This window comes from Pecten maximus, chromosome 4, assembly GCF_902652985.1.
Source record: "Pecten maximus chromosome 4, xPecMax1.1, whole genome shotgun sequence".
Taxonomy (NCBI): Eukaryota; Metazoa; Mollusca; class Bivalvia; order Pectinida; family Pectinidae; genus Pecten; species Pecten maximus.
Window position 1 is genome coordinate 11,718,715 of NC_047018.1, and position 16,407 is coordinate 11,735,121.

General features: G+C 35.2%; 2 protein-coding genes across 4 annotated transcripts in view; one reads left to right on the forward strand and one right to left on the reverse strand.

Annotated features, from left to right (window-relative positions):
• LOC117325238 (SCL-interrupting locus protein homolog) overlaps window positions 1-3,547 on the reverse strand; it is a 17,989-nt gene extending 14,442 nt beyond the window's left edge. The window contains exons 1-5 of one of the 2 annotated variants that reach the window (XM_033881335.1): window positions 3,501-3,547; window positions 1,711-1,853; window positions 1,114-1,218; window positions 797-912; window positions 467-570 (exon numbers count right to left, since the gene is read on the reverse strand). In XM_033881335.1, coding sequence (XP_033737226.1) covers window positions 467-570; window positions 797-912; window positions 1,114-1,218; window positions 1,711-1,841 — 456 coding nt within the window. In that variant the 5' untranslated portion in view covers window positions 1,842-1,853; window positions 3,501-3,547. Of the gene's footprint in view, window positions 1-466; window positions 571-796; window positions 913-1,113; window positions 1,219-1,710; window positions 1,854-2,869; window positions 3,051-3,500 lie in introns of those variants that run through there. The other variant, XM_033881336.1, reaches the window with a different exon arrangement.
• LOC117325241 (UMP-CMP kinase-like) lies at window positions 3,527-16,108 on the forward strand. Of its 2 annotated transcripts, XR_004532227.1 has the most exons (8): window positions 3,527-3,646; window positions 7,917-8,121; window positions 9,875-10,021; window positions 11,494-11,640; window positions 11,922-11,998; window positions 13,115-13,211; window positions 13,582-15,836; window positions 15,928-16,108. XR_004532227.1 is itself a non-coding variant. In XM_033881340.1 (7 exons), the coding sequence occupies exons 2-7, from the start codon at window positions 8,035-8,037 to the stop codon at window positions 13,624-13,626; spliced, it is 600 nt and encodes a 199-aa protein (XP_033737231.1). In that variant the 5' UTR covers window positions 3,527-3,646; window positions 7,917-8,034; the 3' UTR covers window positions 13,627-16,108. The 2 variants fall into 2 exon arrangements, 1 of the variants encoding a protein (XP_033737231.1); XM_033881340.1 differs by having other exon boundaries at window positions 13,582-16,108.
• The last annotated feature ends 299 nt before the right edge of the window (window positions 16,109-16,407 follow it).

Below are 16,407 nucleotides of genomic sequence, written 5' to 3' on the forward strand. Positions count from 1 at the left end.
TGGTTTAAAACTATATAATTCAGGATACTATTACATATGACATTTTAATTAATCTACACAAATTATTTTATGTACAATAGACTATCAATAAGCTACAGATTTAAAACAAACAAACCAGAAAGTAATTCTTAATGCAGAACTAACTACCGAAACTTAAAACTAGTTAAAATCATCTTCATTTAAATTAATAATTATAATGCTTTCATTGCATGTTTTTGAGTAAGTAAAGACATAAATGTTTACTTTTTTTTTCAAATTTATAACTAGAATATAACTACTTACACTGTCATTCCACTTCATCAACATTCATTGCCTATTACTTTGGCTTCTGCTATCAAATGGATTACAACTATGGACAAAATATCTAATGCAAGGCAAAAGTTGCAAGAAAATTATTCTATTCTATGAAATAACACTTACCCAGAGTCAGATTTTAGATAATGACTAGAACACTAGCTGAACTAACCTGTAATGGTACAGCCATATCCCCAGATGTCAAGGCACCAACACTAGATGTCAACCCGCCACCAGGGTCAAATCGGTCCAGAGTAAACTTGACACCTTCCCCATCTTCAATAAAACAAAAATGATATTAAAAACTGTTTGAGTTGGAAACTAAATAATTCTATTTAAAGGAAATTCATCATGTATTTAGAAATGTAGCATTAAAACATTGAGTCATTGATAACAATAAGGCGTAAGACACCACCATATACAATCAAATATTACTAGGGATATATCATAAGGTGTAAAACGCCACCATATACAATTAAATATTACTAGGGATATATCATACCTTCATCAATGGAGAGTGAGCCTACTAGGGCACATGAACATTCCTGCTGTCCCGTGCTCTGTAAATGGCGCTGAGCAAAACGAATTACACGCTCCAGTACACATAACTTGGGTTTCCTGCGAGGAAAAGTTCAGACTACTTGTTACATCAGAATTAAAATTATAAACATGAGAAAATACTGGTATATACTGTACTGCATGGTACAATCTTGTGTTTTCACAGATATGATCAAAAGAATGACATTATTCTAACATGTTATAGGAATTAGTTTTACCACACAGCATGAATGATTACCAGGAAACAGATTTTTATCTTACCTGTAATAGGATATGTGCAGCTGTACTGGAGTGTCTATACATTTGTGATCCCAAAGAATTCCCCGAGTATTTGGGAACTTTAACATTTGATTTTCATCTGAAGAGCTGAAAAGAAATCAAGTATATATATATATATGTACCTAGTAAAGGATCAATTACAAGACTTCAAAAATCACAATTCAATTAAATTTACTTTTTAACTTATATAGATATTCTCATGTAGGCAATATAAAAGCAACTGAAGCTGGCATTTCCAAAATGATGTTGATATTGACTAAATTTTCAAATCCCAACAGCAAGCTGTTTGAATGTATCCTCATCTCAAAAGCTAGCAGCTTAAGGTTATTTGCAAAAGTTAAACAGAAAACAGAAATATATATACCGTATATAATTTTTTTTTTGCTTGCTAGGTACTAAACTAACTTTTTTTCTCTATACATGATAATTATTATATTCTGATACTTTGGATTACCAACACTTGACAACTTGCTCTACAGTTCTGGAGCACCATTATAAGAAAGCTGTCGGTATGTATTAAGTTAGACCACAACAAATGTATAAATCTGATTATGTAATTGTTTACGATTCTAGTTGTACCTTTTCTTCTGTCTTTGTATTTCTCCATTCCGATTCAATTCTACGGAGGATACGGGTGATGATTCAAAGTGAACATGTGGATGCATCTGAAAGTTGTTGGGTAGGTTTTTCACCTCCCCTGGCATTGCCATTGAAAATTAGATCTGAAATTATATAATACATGTATTAGTAAAAAAAATTATGATGTTCAAAAACTTATACATATGATATAACTTACAAGGTATTTATGCCATCAATGCAATTTTTATTTCATGATATTGTGTGGAGAAACATATTTTTATCTGTTGTAAACAAAAATGACCATGGCTTATTCTAAGGTTGGGCAACTGAAAACCATGAATAGTGGATACATTTATTTAAACTCAGGTTTTTTAGATGACAGTCATAGTTATTTTTACTTCATTGTTATCTTCCAGGAAAATGGCAGATTACTTGTTAATCATTCATCAAATCTATTTTCAAGAGCTGTATATCTTCCTATGTACACTAGCTCTACATTATATCTGGGCTCAGAATGTCAGAAGTGGATATTTTTACCAGGTGGCCTATTTGGCTACCAAGACATAACATCTAGGAGCCATGAATTGGCATTGTCGATGATGACAACTCCATATGTTATCTATAGGAGATTGAGAATCAATCTTTCTTGGAGCTAAGCTGAAGAACTGTTGCTTTTATTTAATTGACATAATTAAACCTGGGTTGTCGTTGTCTTCAGGGGTGAAGAGCAGACTTTGTGATTGAGGGATACATGTAAAAGTGGACAGTGTAAGTGAAGGTCATCTTTCTAGCTCAGTCTAGCAGGAATTTTCCATTAAGTCTAGCACTAGGATGCCAGCTAGATGTAGAGGTCACTATAGTCTCACACAGGCATGGTATTTTTCATTACTACTAATTCCTTATTTCACTTGCACCACCAGTTTGGTTCTCAGAAATAATTATATTAAAATCATGTATTTTGTTAAAAGTGTCAAATAAAATTTACTTGAACATGATCAACAGCAACAAATAATCTTTCGCTGATTATCAGTGTAAATATAAACTATAATTTCATTAATTTGGCATATATATGTGGATACAAATGATTAGAATCATATTGAAAGTTAAGATTAAGTTAAAAATCCTCAAACAATGACATTCCAAAATGAAAAATACATACCTTATGACAGAGTACATATTGTAACAAGCAACGGAATAGTTAACGTTTTGCATGTTTCAAGTTATTTGAAATGTAAATCACACACAATACGCCGGTATAAAATCCCATTTCCACTGGCAAATATATATTAACAGTTGCGACTTATCACACGGCTCAATGAATTAAACCCTCATCGTTTTTCTTGCCGCTTGCCTCGGTCTCTCTAAAAATGCAACGCACTAGGCTAATACACACTTGTTCAAGGCACATCTTAAACACGCCCCGGCATGTTTACAGTCATCCGCGAACTCGAGAATATTTCAAGAAACAAGTTCAGATAAACTTTGTATGTGAACAAAACTATTAATAACATTAAGCATACTCTAATTTTTGCACTAGATAAGGAGTTAATCGAAATAAAGCAATATTTTTTCTATAATCTCTCTAAAAAGATGTTTGTTTACAACCGGAAGTCGGCTTATTCTAAAGCCGTTGTAGCAAGAATATTCACGTGTATGGAATTCTAATGTTTTAGGCTTCCATAGTCATCCCGTTGAAAATGCTGGGCAGAGAAGCACTTGTTGTGGCTAAAAGTATCTGCGATCATCATTTTTCATTAAAAAAAATGTTTAAAACACCACAGTTCACTTACCTTCTGTAGGAAAACATTGGCGCTTCGTACTCAAAATTTTAATTCACTGCGCATGTAAAAATAATCACTTCCGGTTGTTGTGGCCGGTAGGTACGTTACAGTAGTGTAGCAGGAACACGTCGACACGCTTTTTCAGTGGGTTCTTGGTATGTTAACTATTGATTGAAACTTTATTCAGTATGGGCAATATTTCTATATTTCAAATGATCAACTGTCAGCATGATTAAGGCAAATTTACCTGTCGTGATTCGAGATTTTTGAACCCGTCAACTCGGTCAATTATTGAGATATTTCGCCCCCGGGTATACAATTGTAAAAAGTCAGTTCGTCCTCCTTTTTGTAATAGAGACAATTCGGCCTTTATTGATATGTATAGATTTTATTGAAAATTTCATTTAGTTTAGAAATGAACCGTATGAAAATGATCTCTCATATTTTAGTTACATATTATTGTGAGTGTTTGTCACCGGATTAAAAATCTTATACATATTGTTAAAATTTGTATAATACATCAAAATGTTGCCAACCCATGCCACTTGTCTCTGCAGTAAAAAAATGATAACCTTCATCTATCGTAGTTTATATGGTTAACAAGCAACATAAGCTCTGTAGAGCTTTTATTACGATGATGCTAAGGGAACAATATCGTTTTGTTATACCCATAGGAGGAAAACCAATGTGCCATCAGTGGGGCATCTTCGGTAGCCAAGGTTTCTGATTACGTTACACTCCACGAACCCTTGGCAGATATAGTTGTCAGTTTTGGCCCTCTAGCAGAGATTCAAAATTACCACCCTTTACGCATGAAATTTTCGACCAATTAAAACAAGCTTTACCGATGTACTTCATCTGGGATGTTTACAAACACACGTGGAGGCTTGTGTCATTTTGATAAGATATGTGATCAATTACAAGGTAGTTCTGTTTACTGGGTGCCGCAATTGTTGTTTACTGCGAAACCAAGCCTATATGTAAAATGCGATTTGAATGGATGCCCTGGGACTCCAGGGTGCAACAGTTTAAAGACAACTATATCTGCCAAGGGATCGTGGAGTGTAGCGTAAAAAAGAAGCCTTGGCTAGTGAAAATGTTGGTGTCATATGTCAGACAAACAGACATCATGCCGTCAGGGGAGAGTAGTCTGAAGCTCACGCATGACAGCACTGACAACTATTAGTGCATTAACGATAACTGCTACTGAGTCACCCATGTATTTGATTTGATTTAAGCACATCTTATTTGTACAAATATTTTCATAATATACATGTAGGGATGAGACACAAGTTAAAAACTTTGATATGATATATCTCACATAGATAACAGGGGTTCATTGCAAATGATTTGATATATATATGGATATATGTCCCTCCACAAGGGTCAAGAAGCTACTTCCTGATTAACATGGGACACCATTTTTCAAACAAACATCTGCAACACTCTCATTCTTTTTCCATCAGAACAGGTGCCCCTAGCTGTTCATCTAAGCATAATGTCAAAGACCTTTAGATTCTGACTAGCAGCTTTTTATTTTTTAGTCCACATTCTGCGATCCTCTCTCATGATCACATTCCGAAGAATTTGGTCTTGATGCTGTGCTACTAGATCCACCAATCAATTCTAAATCCTTTCTCAGCATATCCATAGTTTCTTCTAGAACAGGCCTTAACTTTTCTCCTGTGTCTCCTGTAATCTGTTTCTCTTCTTAAAGATCTCTTACAAATTCTACACTTATACCCAGTCTTAATATGTCCATGTGTCATATCAACATGCATCTTCAGTTTTCGTAAACTACATGATGCAAGGTATTCTTATGGTTTTCTTTGGGTTTCTTCTTTGTATACCATTTGTGTCTGCCTTTATGATATCATATTCAGGCCTGTGTGCCATTTCCATAGAATAAGAATCCAAGGCTCCTGTTGTCTCAATTGACAGTAAATGTTATACATGTTAGTTAGTATGCCGATATCTTGGACATCATTAACATTATGACCCTGCTGCGTAAAATCATATTTGACATTTGTTGTACATATTGTATGCTGCATACCCTACATGTTATAAGGTATATAACATTAACAAGTGATGTTCTCTTTAATTTTATGTGATTCTTTAGTAGCGCTGCTAATTAATACTTTATTTGATGCCATAGATTTACATATATAATACCATTTGGGCAAATTTTTCTCTGTAAGATTATGTTTGTATCTTGTATAACTGCCTTATGCTCAATTGCTTTTTCTATGATGATATTTAAGAAAGTATCTAATGCAGCATTTTTACCTGTAGCTGGTGTCCAACCTGATGGTTTCCTTAATGGATTAGGTATTTTTTCAGAAATGATGTCTGAGACGTACCCTACGATTAAACATATATATTTTCGTATCCGTAAAAGAAAAAAATCTCTGGTATATTTGGTATCGGACAAAAGTTTAATACCTTTGCTATAATCTCTAGTTCGACTTTGTTGAGAACATTACTAGATAAATTATTCATGCTGCTATAATCTCCTTTTAATTTTGTTTATTCAAATTTGTTGTGTGGGTTGAATTATATTATGAATTATCAGAGAGGATACATATATATGATAGTCATCAAGAAGTAATGAGGGATATTATGAAATATATGGGGGGGTTACATATATGATATAAGATATATATCATTTTTATATCAGCCTTGGTATTTCATACTACAGTCTTTCAGCTGACTTCAACTGTATACTCATACATTCTCCTCTTTGATTGGTTTACATTGACTCCTTCCTGCACCTAACTCTATCTTGTATGTCCCTATATATCACCTCCTGCTCCTCCAACCTACATTCTGTCTTGTCTGATTGGTCACTCCTGCTCCTCCAACCTACATTCTATCTTGTCTGATTGATCATTATCGTCACCTCCTGTTCCTCCAACCTACATTCTATCTTGTCTAATTGGTCACTATCGTCACCTCCTGTTCCTCCAACCTACATTCTATCTTGTCTGATTGATCATTATCGTCACCTCCTGCTCCTCCAACCTACATTCTGTCTTGTCTGATTGGTCACTCCTGCTCCTCCAACCTACATTCTATCTTGTCTGATTGGTCACTATCGGCACCTCCTGTTCCTCCAACCTACATTCTATCTTGTCTGATTGGTCACTCCTGTTCCTCCAACCTACATTCTGTCTTGTCTGATTGGTCACCTCCTGCTCCTCCAACCTACATTCTATCTTGTCTGATTGGTCACTCCTGTTCCTCCAACCTACATTCTATCTTGTCTGATTGGTCACCTCCTGTTCCTCCAACCTACATTCTATCTTGTCTGATTGGTCACTATCGACACCTCCTGTTCCTCCAACCTACATTCTATCTTGTCTGATTGGTCACTATCGACACCTCCTGTTCCTCCAACCTACATTCTATCTTGTCTGATTGGTCACTATCGTCACCTGTTCCTCCAACCTACATTCTATCTTGTCTGATTGGTCACCTCCTGTTCCTCCAACCTACATTCTGTCTTGTCTGATTGGTCACCTCCTGCTCCTCCAACCTACATTCTATCTTGTCTGATTGGTCACCTCCTGTTCCTCCAACCTACATTCTATCTTGTCTGATTGGTCACTATCATCACCTCCTTTTTCTCCAACCTGGATGCATGAATACCAATACACTGGTTCCTCGCACTCACTGATTGACAATATTTGAGTTATTTTTAGTGATGTTACTAAATATGGACATGTCTACAATACACAACATCCTGTATACACACTGGGCTTGTTACTCTGTAAACTGTCCAATTATCTTATTAAGTGTAATATATAGTGTGAAATAATTGATCTTTCACACTGGAATTACCATCATGCAAATTCACACTAATTGTATTTTTAGATAAAATTATGTCCGCTATTAAACATAGTGTACATAGTGATACAGCGTTATGTAGCAGCTAACTTCACACTAAGGAGGAAATTAACTATAGTTTGATAGGTATTAAGCATCAAAATGATGCTTTACCTAACAAGCAGAGGGTTCATTCCTCAGTGGAGGCCGGCACAATAACATATTTATTACTTTCCTATTACCTTTGTTGCCGTTCCGCACCCAAAGTTTAAACCTTGATAGGTGTGGTGTTCTGAGGTGAACATGAGGGATATCAGTTGTTGTCTTGTTGGGTTTTGAGTAAAAGTGGACTCAAGCATCAGCCATACAGTATTCTTAAATAGTTTACTGTGTTAATATATCTCCTCTAGTCTTCATTCAGTGATATGGTCACCTCCTTGGCTTTGCACTAAGTGAACTCCATTTAACTGTAACATGATCATTTGCAGAAGCTGATTGGCTAGCTGAGGGTCCTGAATTTTATCTCTGGTTGAGGTACACTAATTGCGTTTCTGTTACAAATGCAAAGCGTATGAAAGAAAACTATGTATTTTTCTCCAGATCATTCCGAAAGATCATCCAGCAAAAATCAAGATTTTTAATTCAATCTTCCGCCATTGTGCCCCAAAGTTCCGTCACTACATCTGGAAAAAAATCCTTGACAGGAGGCTTGCAAATCATGACTGATGCAGCTAAATACAACGTGGTTTTTGTCCTTGGGGGACCTGGGGCAGGAAAGGGCACACAGTGTGACAAGATAGTGAAGGTAAGTAAAAACCAATGTCATCAAGGTGTGATAAGGTTGTCAAGATAAATAAAGGTCAAGGTCATCCAGTGAGACAAAGTAGTCAAGGTAAATAAAATTAGAGGTCATCCAGTATGTGAAGGTAATCCGGGTTAGTAAAAGGGAAGGTCATTCAGTATCACAAGGTAGTCAAGGTGAATTAAGAGCAAGGTCATCCAATGTGACAAAGTAGTCAAGGTAAACAAAAGGCTAGGTCATCCAGTCTATCAAGGTAAGTACTGTATATGCGAAATTAATCTTAGAAAAATCTATTTGGAAGGGCATGGTCACCAAGTGTGACACCTAATAAAAGATGTTTTACAACATTGTTACACCACAGTACACTATTTCACCAAAATATGGAAATTTTGACTTGGATTTTGATAATTGAAGTTTGTTATCGCTATTTCTCAGAAAGTACTGAAGGGATCTTTCTCAAATTTCATATGTAGGTTCCCCTTGGTGGCTAGTTATGCATATTGCATTTTGATACCAATCGGAAAACAACATGGCCGACAGGCAGCCTTCTTGGATTTTGACAATTGAAGTGTGTTATCGCTATTTCTGAGAAAGTACGGAAGGGATCTTTCTTAAATTTCATATGTAGGTTCCCCTTGGTGCTTAGTTATGTATATTGCATTTTGAGACCAATCGGAAAACAACATGGCCGACAGGCAGCCATCTTGGATTTTGACAATTGAAGTTTGTTATCGCTTTTTCTGAGAAAGTACTAAAAGGATCTTTCTCAAATTTTATATATAGGTTCCCCTTGGTGCCTCGTTTTGCATATTGCATTTTGAGACCAATCGGAAAACAACATGGCCGACAGGCAGTCATCTTGAATTTTGACAATTGAAGTTTGTTATCGCTATTTCTCAGAAAGTACTGAAGGGACCTTTCTCAAATTTCCGTTGTAGGTTCCCCTTGGTGCTTAGTTATGCATATTGCATTTTGAGACCAATAGGAAAACAACATGGCCGACAGGCAGTCATCTTGGATTTTGACAATTGAAGTTTGTTATCGCTATTTCTGAGAAAGTACTGAAGGGATCTTTCTCAAATTTCATATGTAGGTTCCCCTTGGTGCCTAGTTATGCATATTGCATTTTGAGACCAATTGGAAAACAACATGGCCGACAGGCAGCCATCTTGGAATTTGACAATTGAAGATTGTTATCGCTATTTCTGAGAAAGTACTGAAGGGATCTTTCCAAATTTCATATACAGCTTCCCCTTGTTTGAAAAGTATTAGAGGGATATTTCTCAATTTACACAGATTAGTAAAAGGAAGGGAAAAATAGAGAAAAGATCAATCTGACATGGAACCTATAAAGATCGTTCAATGGTGGGCGCCAAGATCCCTCTGGGATCTCTTGTTTTTCTTATGGAGAAGTTAAGAATAGTTATCTCCCCTATACCAGTATTTCTGATGTCACAGGTCTCCTGACTATATCTTGTATGTATCAATCCTCACAGGGGAGCTAACTCTTGGGTAAAGTCTATCTATCAGGCAAGAGTCTGTGGTTGAAAGGTCGGTTCACAATTTTAATGATGAGATTATATACAGAATACATAATATATGATATGGCAGGCAATATGTTACACAATCTGGTAAGGACAACAGATGAAAACCCTTAGAGTTGAGGTGAAAATGTTGCTATGGAAACTGAACAATGTTGATAATTTTATGTTTTGTTCAATAAGCAAACTTCTTATTCCCTTTTGTTTTGATTCAGGAATTTGGATTTGTCCATCTATCAGCTGGTGACCTTCTGCGGGCAGCGAGAAATGATCCTAATTCTGAGTTTAGGGAAGACATTGCAAATCACATCAAAGATGGATCTATTGTACCAGTGGCTATTACATGTTCCTTACTAAAAAGGGTAAATATCAGACCAGCTTGTATAGTACACGTACTTACGGTCTGTTGTACCATGGCTATTACATGTTTGTTACTCAAAAGGGTAAATATCAGACCAGCTTGTATAGTCCATGGTCTGTTTTACCATGGCTTTTACATGTTCGTTACTCACAAGGGTAAATATCATACCAGATTGTATAGTACACGTACTTACGGTCTGTTGTACCATGGCTATTACATGTTTGTTACTCAAAAGGGTAAATATCAGACCAGCTTGTATAGTCCATGGTCTGTTTTACCATGGCTTTTACATGTTCGTTACTCACAAGGGTAAATATCAGACCAGCTTATATAGTCCATTGTCTGTTTTACCATGGCTTTTACATGTTCGTTACTCACAAGGGTAAATATCAGACCGGCTTGTATAGTACACGTACTTACGGTCTGTTGTACCATGGCTATTACATGTTCGTTACTCACAAGGGTAAATATCAGACCAGCTTGTATAGTCCATGGTCTGTTTTACCATGGCTTTTACATGTTCGTTACTCACAAGGGTAAATATCATACCAGATTGTATAGTCCATGGTCTGTTTTACCATGGCTTTTACATGTTCGTTACTCACAAGGGTAAATATCAGACCGGCTTGTATAGTACACGTACTTACGGTCTGTTGTACCATGCTATTACATGTTCGTTACTCACAAGGGTAAATATCAGACCGGCTTGTATAGTCCATGGTCTGTTTTACCATGGCTTTTACATGTTCGTTACTCACAAGGGTAAATATCAGACCGGCTTGTATAGTACACATACTTACGGTCTGTTGTACCATGCTATTACATGTTTGTTACTCAAAAGGGTAAATATCAGACCAGATTGTATAGTCCATGGTCTGTTTTACCATGGCTTTTACATGTTCGTTACTCACAAGGGTAAATATCATACCAGATTGTTTTGTCCTTATCGTCTGTTTTACCATGAATTTTACATGTTCTAACCAGATATATTTCAAGGATATGCATAGGCCTGTATACAATCCAACAGCAATTTTGTATTTGCCATGCATCTGAAAACTCAGAAGGTATTCCTAACTTTTCTTAGTTTTGGAAATGTAACAAACTATTTTGCTTGAGATTTAGGTTCTATGGATTTGTCTCTTAGAGTTATTTTTTCATTCTGGGTCAAAGAAATGTGTGAAGCTCCTGTGGTTGGATTTATGACAAGATATACGAGAAATTGTGTGGCAATAAACCCATGTCTGTTGATAAGCCCACCTATACATTATATGTATTGTAGTTCAATATAAAGCCCACCTATACATTATATGTATTGTAGTTCAATATAAATGTAAGCTAACATATATATATAATTACAATGTCTGGCAATAAGCCCACCTCATCAGTTTATCTGCTCGACCGAGGGCCTATTGCAGGATAGTATTGTTTGTGATGTCTAATGTGTGGGTAATATGCACTTTTTTCTGATTGCAGGAAATGGAAAAGGCAAAGGAAAATAATCAGGATTATTTTCTGATAGATGGTTTTCCAAGGAACGAAGACAATCTAGATGGATGGAATACACAAATGTCTAGCCAAGTTAACCTGAAAACAGTTTTATTCTTTGATTGTCCAGAAGAAGTAGGTGGTAGAAATGGAATATAGACTTCAGATCTTGACAAAGATAACTGGAAATCATGTAAATTTACTATTGCAAATTATAGATTAAGCTTGAAAAAAAGCTTATTCTTCAGCAGCATGTTGATACCAATGACACATACTATTTACTAAAAACACAGAGAAAATGACATACGGTCTTTAATAAAAACCCAGGGAAAATGTCACATACTCATATAAAAAACATTGGGAAAATGACATATACTCTTGATAATTACCTGTACTAAAACACTTTTGTATTTTAGGTATGTGTTGATCGGTGTCTAGAACGAGGGAAGACAAGTGGGCGAACAGACGACAACACAGAAAGCCTTAAAAAAAGGTGTGTTACATAGCTATACTTAGATGATAATACAGTGCTGTATGCTACAGCTTCAATACATCAGTATTGAACTTTCCAATGACTAATAAAGGTCATGGTCACATATATACAACATCCATAAGACCATAATTTTCACCAATTTTCTGACCATACCTCATCTGTCATTACATGCATGTCATATCATCACATCATAGGAAGATAATTTCTTGCTTCTGATTGGTTGAAATTTAAAACATTTCATGATTTGAGATGATGGGTATTGTTTTAACACTTTGTTGAATTGATACATCATAAAGGGATGTACATGTAAACATATTACTAATTGCCAAATTCAAAGTGTTGGGAAGTTTGCAGTCATGGCTTCCAAATAACTTCATTTAGCCCCTTTAGTTGATTTCCTTTTGGTAATTTCCATGTCATGTTTTGTGATTAATCATTTGTAACATTGTCTCTACTATATAAGTGCCTTAAGGCATGATAAAAGAATGTTCCTGCTCCCCCAGTTGTATGATCGTAAGAGGTGACTTTTAGGATCTTATATTTTCTCCTCTTTCTAAAATTTTTTCTTCTTCCTTATGTCTTCCTCGACACTGCCTCTCTTTTGGCCTTTAATTGAGTAGTTCAACATCCACTCCTTTGAAGAAGGCATCGAGTTCTGTCCCCGGCTGAGACATACCAGAGTCTCTCAAAATGGTATTTTCACTCCTTTGCATTTTGGGAATGGGATGACTGGTTTACTTGTTGTCAGTATACCAGGTAATATGTCCTGCTGGGTATCTTTGGCAGTACCTGGTATGCTTCTGTGAGGCAGCACTATAAAGTTGGCATTAGTTTCGCACTATCACATGGAAACAAATGCCAACATACCTCACATTATACATTTAACAGTGCTAAACAATCCATTGATCTGATACGATACAGATTTGTTACTTGTTACTGGATGAGTTTGACAGTTTTTTTGTTTTTTTTTCTATCTGAATACAAGTACCCGTACATGTTTATAGATAGTACATTTTAATGATGTATGTAACTATGACTGGATATCTTCAGTGTACTTTCTGGGATAGTTAGTTTACCATGAGGATAGCATTAACCCATTGCTCATTCTTCTTACAGAATACAGACATATACAGAGTGCACAATGCGAGTATTACACTATTACTCTACCTTGGGCTTGGTTAGTAAAGTATCAGCAGAAAGATCCCCTAAAGAGGTAAGTTTAGTAAAATGTGATTGACAGTCATGATTGATATAACAAGGGACAACCCCTCTGTGGTTGAAATTAGTTTTGATTAAACCATATTGGAATCATTTTAAAGATTTTGTCTGTTCTTGAATATTAAGATATGTTCCTTATTTTCTAATGATTACAATGGTATCCATTAGCAGAAATATTCAGTTAGTTTCCAGATAGGAGATAGCTTTAAAAATACTGATATTTAACCATAAATATGTAACACTTTAAATATATACATTAATTAAAATACCCGGTATGTATCAATTGATATATCCTTGAATGTATTAATTGACAAGTACACGAACATATAGTCAGTATTTTAATAATTCTATTTATATACTTTCAGGTTTTTGAAGATGTGAAGGGCATAATAATGAAGGTTATGGAATAGTTCTGATGAAGAGATATGTTGTAGCTGTGCTTACAAAACTTTCAATCCATGGCAGTGAGGGATTCTTTGTTGATGGAATGATCAACATTCCGTGGTTTATATATAGTGTAATTGCTAATATAGTGGTGTCAAACATTTTACTATTTTGTGGCAGTTCGTGTACAATGAAATATGGTAGGTAGGAAAACTTATCATTACTTCTTGCTTTGTTTTTTATTCGTCGCAAGGATTTTTTCATAAAATGATAAGACCCGATAGTTCTCTGGTCCTTCATCGTTCATTGTCCATTTTATTCTACAGGGATTCATTGTAACTGTGTTTTATTGTTATGGCTTATCAAAGTGCCTGTCGTATTATAGAGTGCAGGTATTTTTGGTATCACTTTCTGGGAATGTAAGAATGTCAAAAACAAATCTGGTTCCTCCCCATGCTAATCTCTTTTGGTAAAATACATTTGTACAATCATTACACACCTCTCCCGTGTCAATTTGAACCAATATCTATGCCCCCATACCTATCTAAGTTTACACTCCAAAACAATTGATATCTACTATGTTTTTCATATATCTCCAAATGGTATCAGTTTGTAGTACCAGAAAGGAAATTTTAAAAATATGTCGCAAATAACTATACAGGTTTTTGGTTTTATTCACACAAAAATTATTTAACATTGATTGGCTACTTTTTTATTGGTGGATAATACTTGTATTGTCTCAAACTTAGTGGATGTTGATAGCTATTATCAACTTTTTTTATCACCTCATTTTGGCCTAAACTACGGTGCTTCCTTATGAGTATAAACAGATTCAGTAAGATTTTGTGTGGAGTGAGTTGAGACACAATGATATGATTATGATCTTAATAGAGTTTTCATTTCATATGAAATTTTATGAAATAAATCTTAAAAGTTTTAAAATCAAGCTGAGGCAGCCATTTTGTTGCGCCATTCCAATTGATACCGTAACGCTATTGTCCTTATTTTGACTTCATAATAAATTTCTGCCTGGCGCCACCAATGAAAACTACTCGAGGGTTAATTATACCCAGGATGTTTGTTTTTATGTTTTTAAGAATTTCCAATTTCATAATTATGATTAAGTGCTTTATCGGATGTTTTACTCGTTAGCTCCTTTTTTCGCGATATTTACCAATTTCATTTGAAGGGTAGACACTTGCTCTATAAATAAACTTGCTTTCTTGCCATTTCAGTAAAGATTAAAGTTATTTTTATGGTTTATATCTCAATAAAATATTGAAAGAGACTTTATTGCAAGAAACAAAGCATATTCATGACAACTTTTTCACTCAGGATAAGATTGTGTATGTTGTCACATGGCAGAAGAACTTTTGACAAGGATGGTAATTTTATTTATTGAGTAATCCTTTATCGGTCCACATCCAATTGTATCCTGAAATCCTATTCTGTATTCTGGTAGTACGTTTACAAACTATACACCTGCTCCAATTAACACATTTTTTCAGATACTTTCTGTGGCTAGGTGTGCTCAACATTCAAACCATGTTCTATGGTTGATTACAGATATGCATGTTCTCCGATTTGATATTGATATTGGGTTATTTTTTAGATGTTATTTCGGCAAACATTTAAGGAGTTTATCTGTATGTTGACAGCTCATCTCATTTATTCTATTTTTGCCGAAAATTTGAACAAATATTTGATTTGATGGCCCTATCTAGGTCACTTCCAGTGTAAACGTGAATACATGTGTTTTTATTATCTGCATCACTTGTGTGTAATATGCGACATTCAATCTAGCTCTCTCCAAAGTCCAGCGGTTATAAACATAAGTTGGAATTCTTTCCTGGTGTATGAAGCATATACTGAAGGGAGGACATAGTGTTGGCTATATCTGTCTATAATTTGGACAGCTGTGTACATGTATCTAAATTTACCAGGCACCTTTTGACTTGCATCATACAACTGTTCAGAAGTTCCTGGTATAATGTCATGACACTGCAATAGAAATAGTTATCATCTACACTGTATAATCTATATTATCCAATGGAATTCAGGGCCCTGAACATTAATTTATACTATGAATGTCATTACATGTAATCATCAAGACATTTGTTTTGAATGCACTCGGGTAAGATTTTTGTGAAGCTTCAAAGAAGCATCCAGCAAGAAATATGATGGAGAAATGCCCAGTCCATATTGTCTAGTTTTTGTATAGAACCACAAACCCAAGGTGTGTAACAAAATAATTATGTATATCACATTCTCGATCTCCATCACCTGTCAACCTAATGCGATACCATCTGTAATGACATGAAACAAAGGGAAGTAACTGATCAGAATGATATATCATTGATAAGCTCTCTCTTTTTTTTGTTCAGATTAAAGTAATAAGTAATTTGATATTGATTATTTATGCTGCATCATGTTAAAGTATATTGATTTATGGTTACAATTTTTATTAATGCATACAATTAAATAAAGTGCAAATGTGGAACTTTCTAATTTTTTGTGTTTCATTTTTTTTTATTGATTTCCTCCTGTCTTTGTTGGGTAAAATTGATGCCACAATATACCCATAATTTCCAGCAATGTGCCAAGGTACTGTGTATGTTTAGCATTTAGACATGTAGCTTAGTAACACAAAGAAAACTCTTTGAGTCTTGCCTAACCAGGCCTCAAACTCAACGGCACCTCGGTCTCCAGAAATACCTGAATCTTTCATCACTACACCAAGTCCATCTTCCCAAAATAGGATGTTTGATATGTCGGTAATGAATAGCCCGATACTTTGACATGATCAT

Bases quoted from the DNA above. Each gene is read 5' to 3' on its own strand.
- LOC117325241 (XM_033881340.1), top strand. From the start codon at position 8,035: ATGACTGATGCAGCTAAATACAACGTGGTTTTTGTCCTTGGGGGACCT. The intron at 10,022-11,493 runs GTAAATATCAGA...TTCTGATTGCAG, and splicing joins CATGTTCCTTACTAAAAAGG to GAAATGGAAAAGGCAAAGGA. The intron at 11,641-11,921 runs GTAGGTGGTAGA...TTTGTATTTTAG, and splicing joins TCTTTGATTGTCCAGAAGAA to GTATGTGTTGATCGGTGTCT.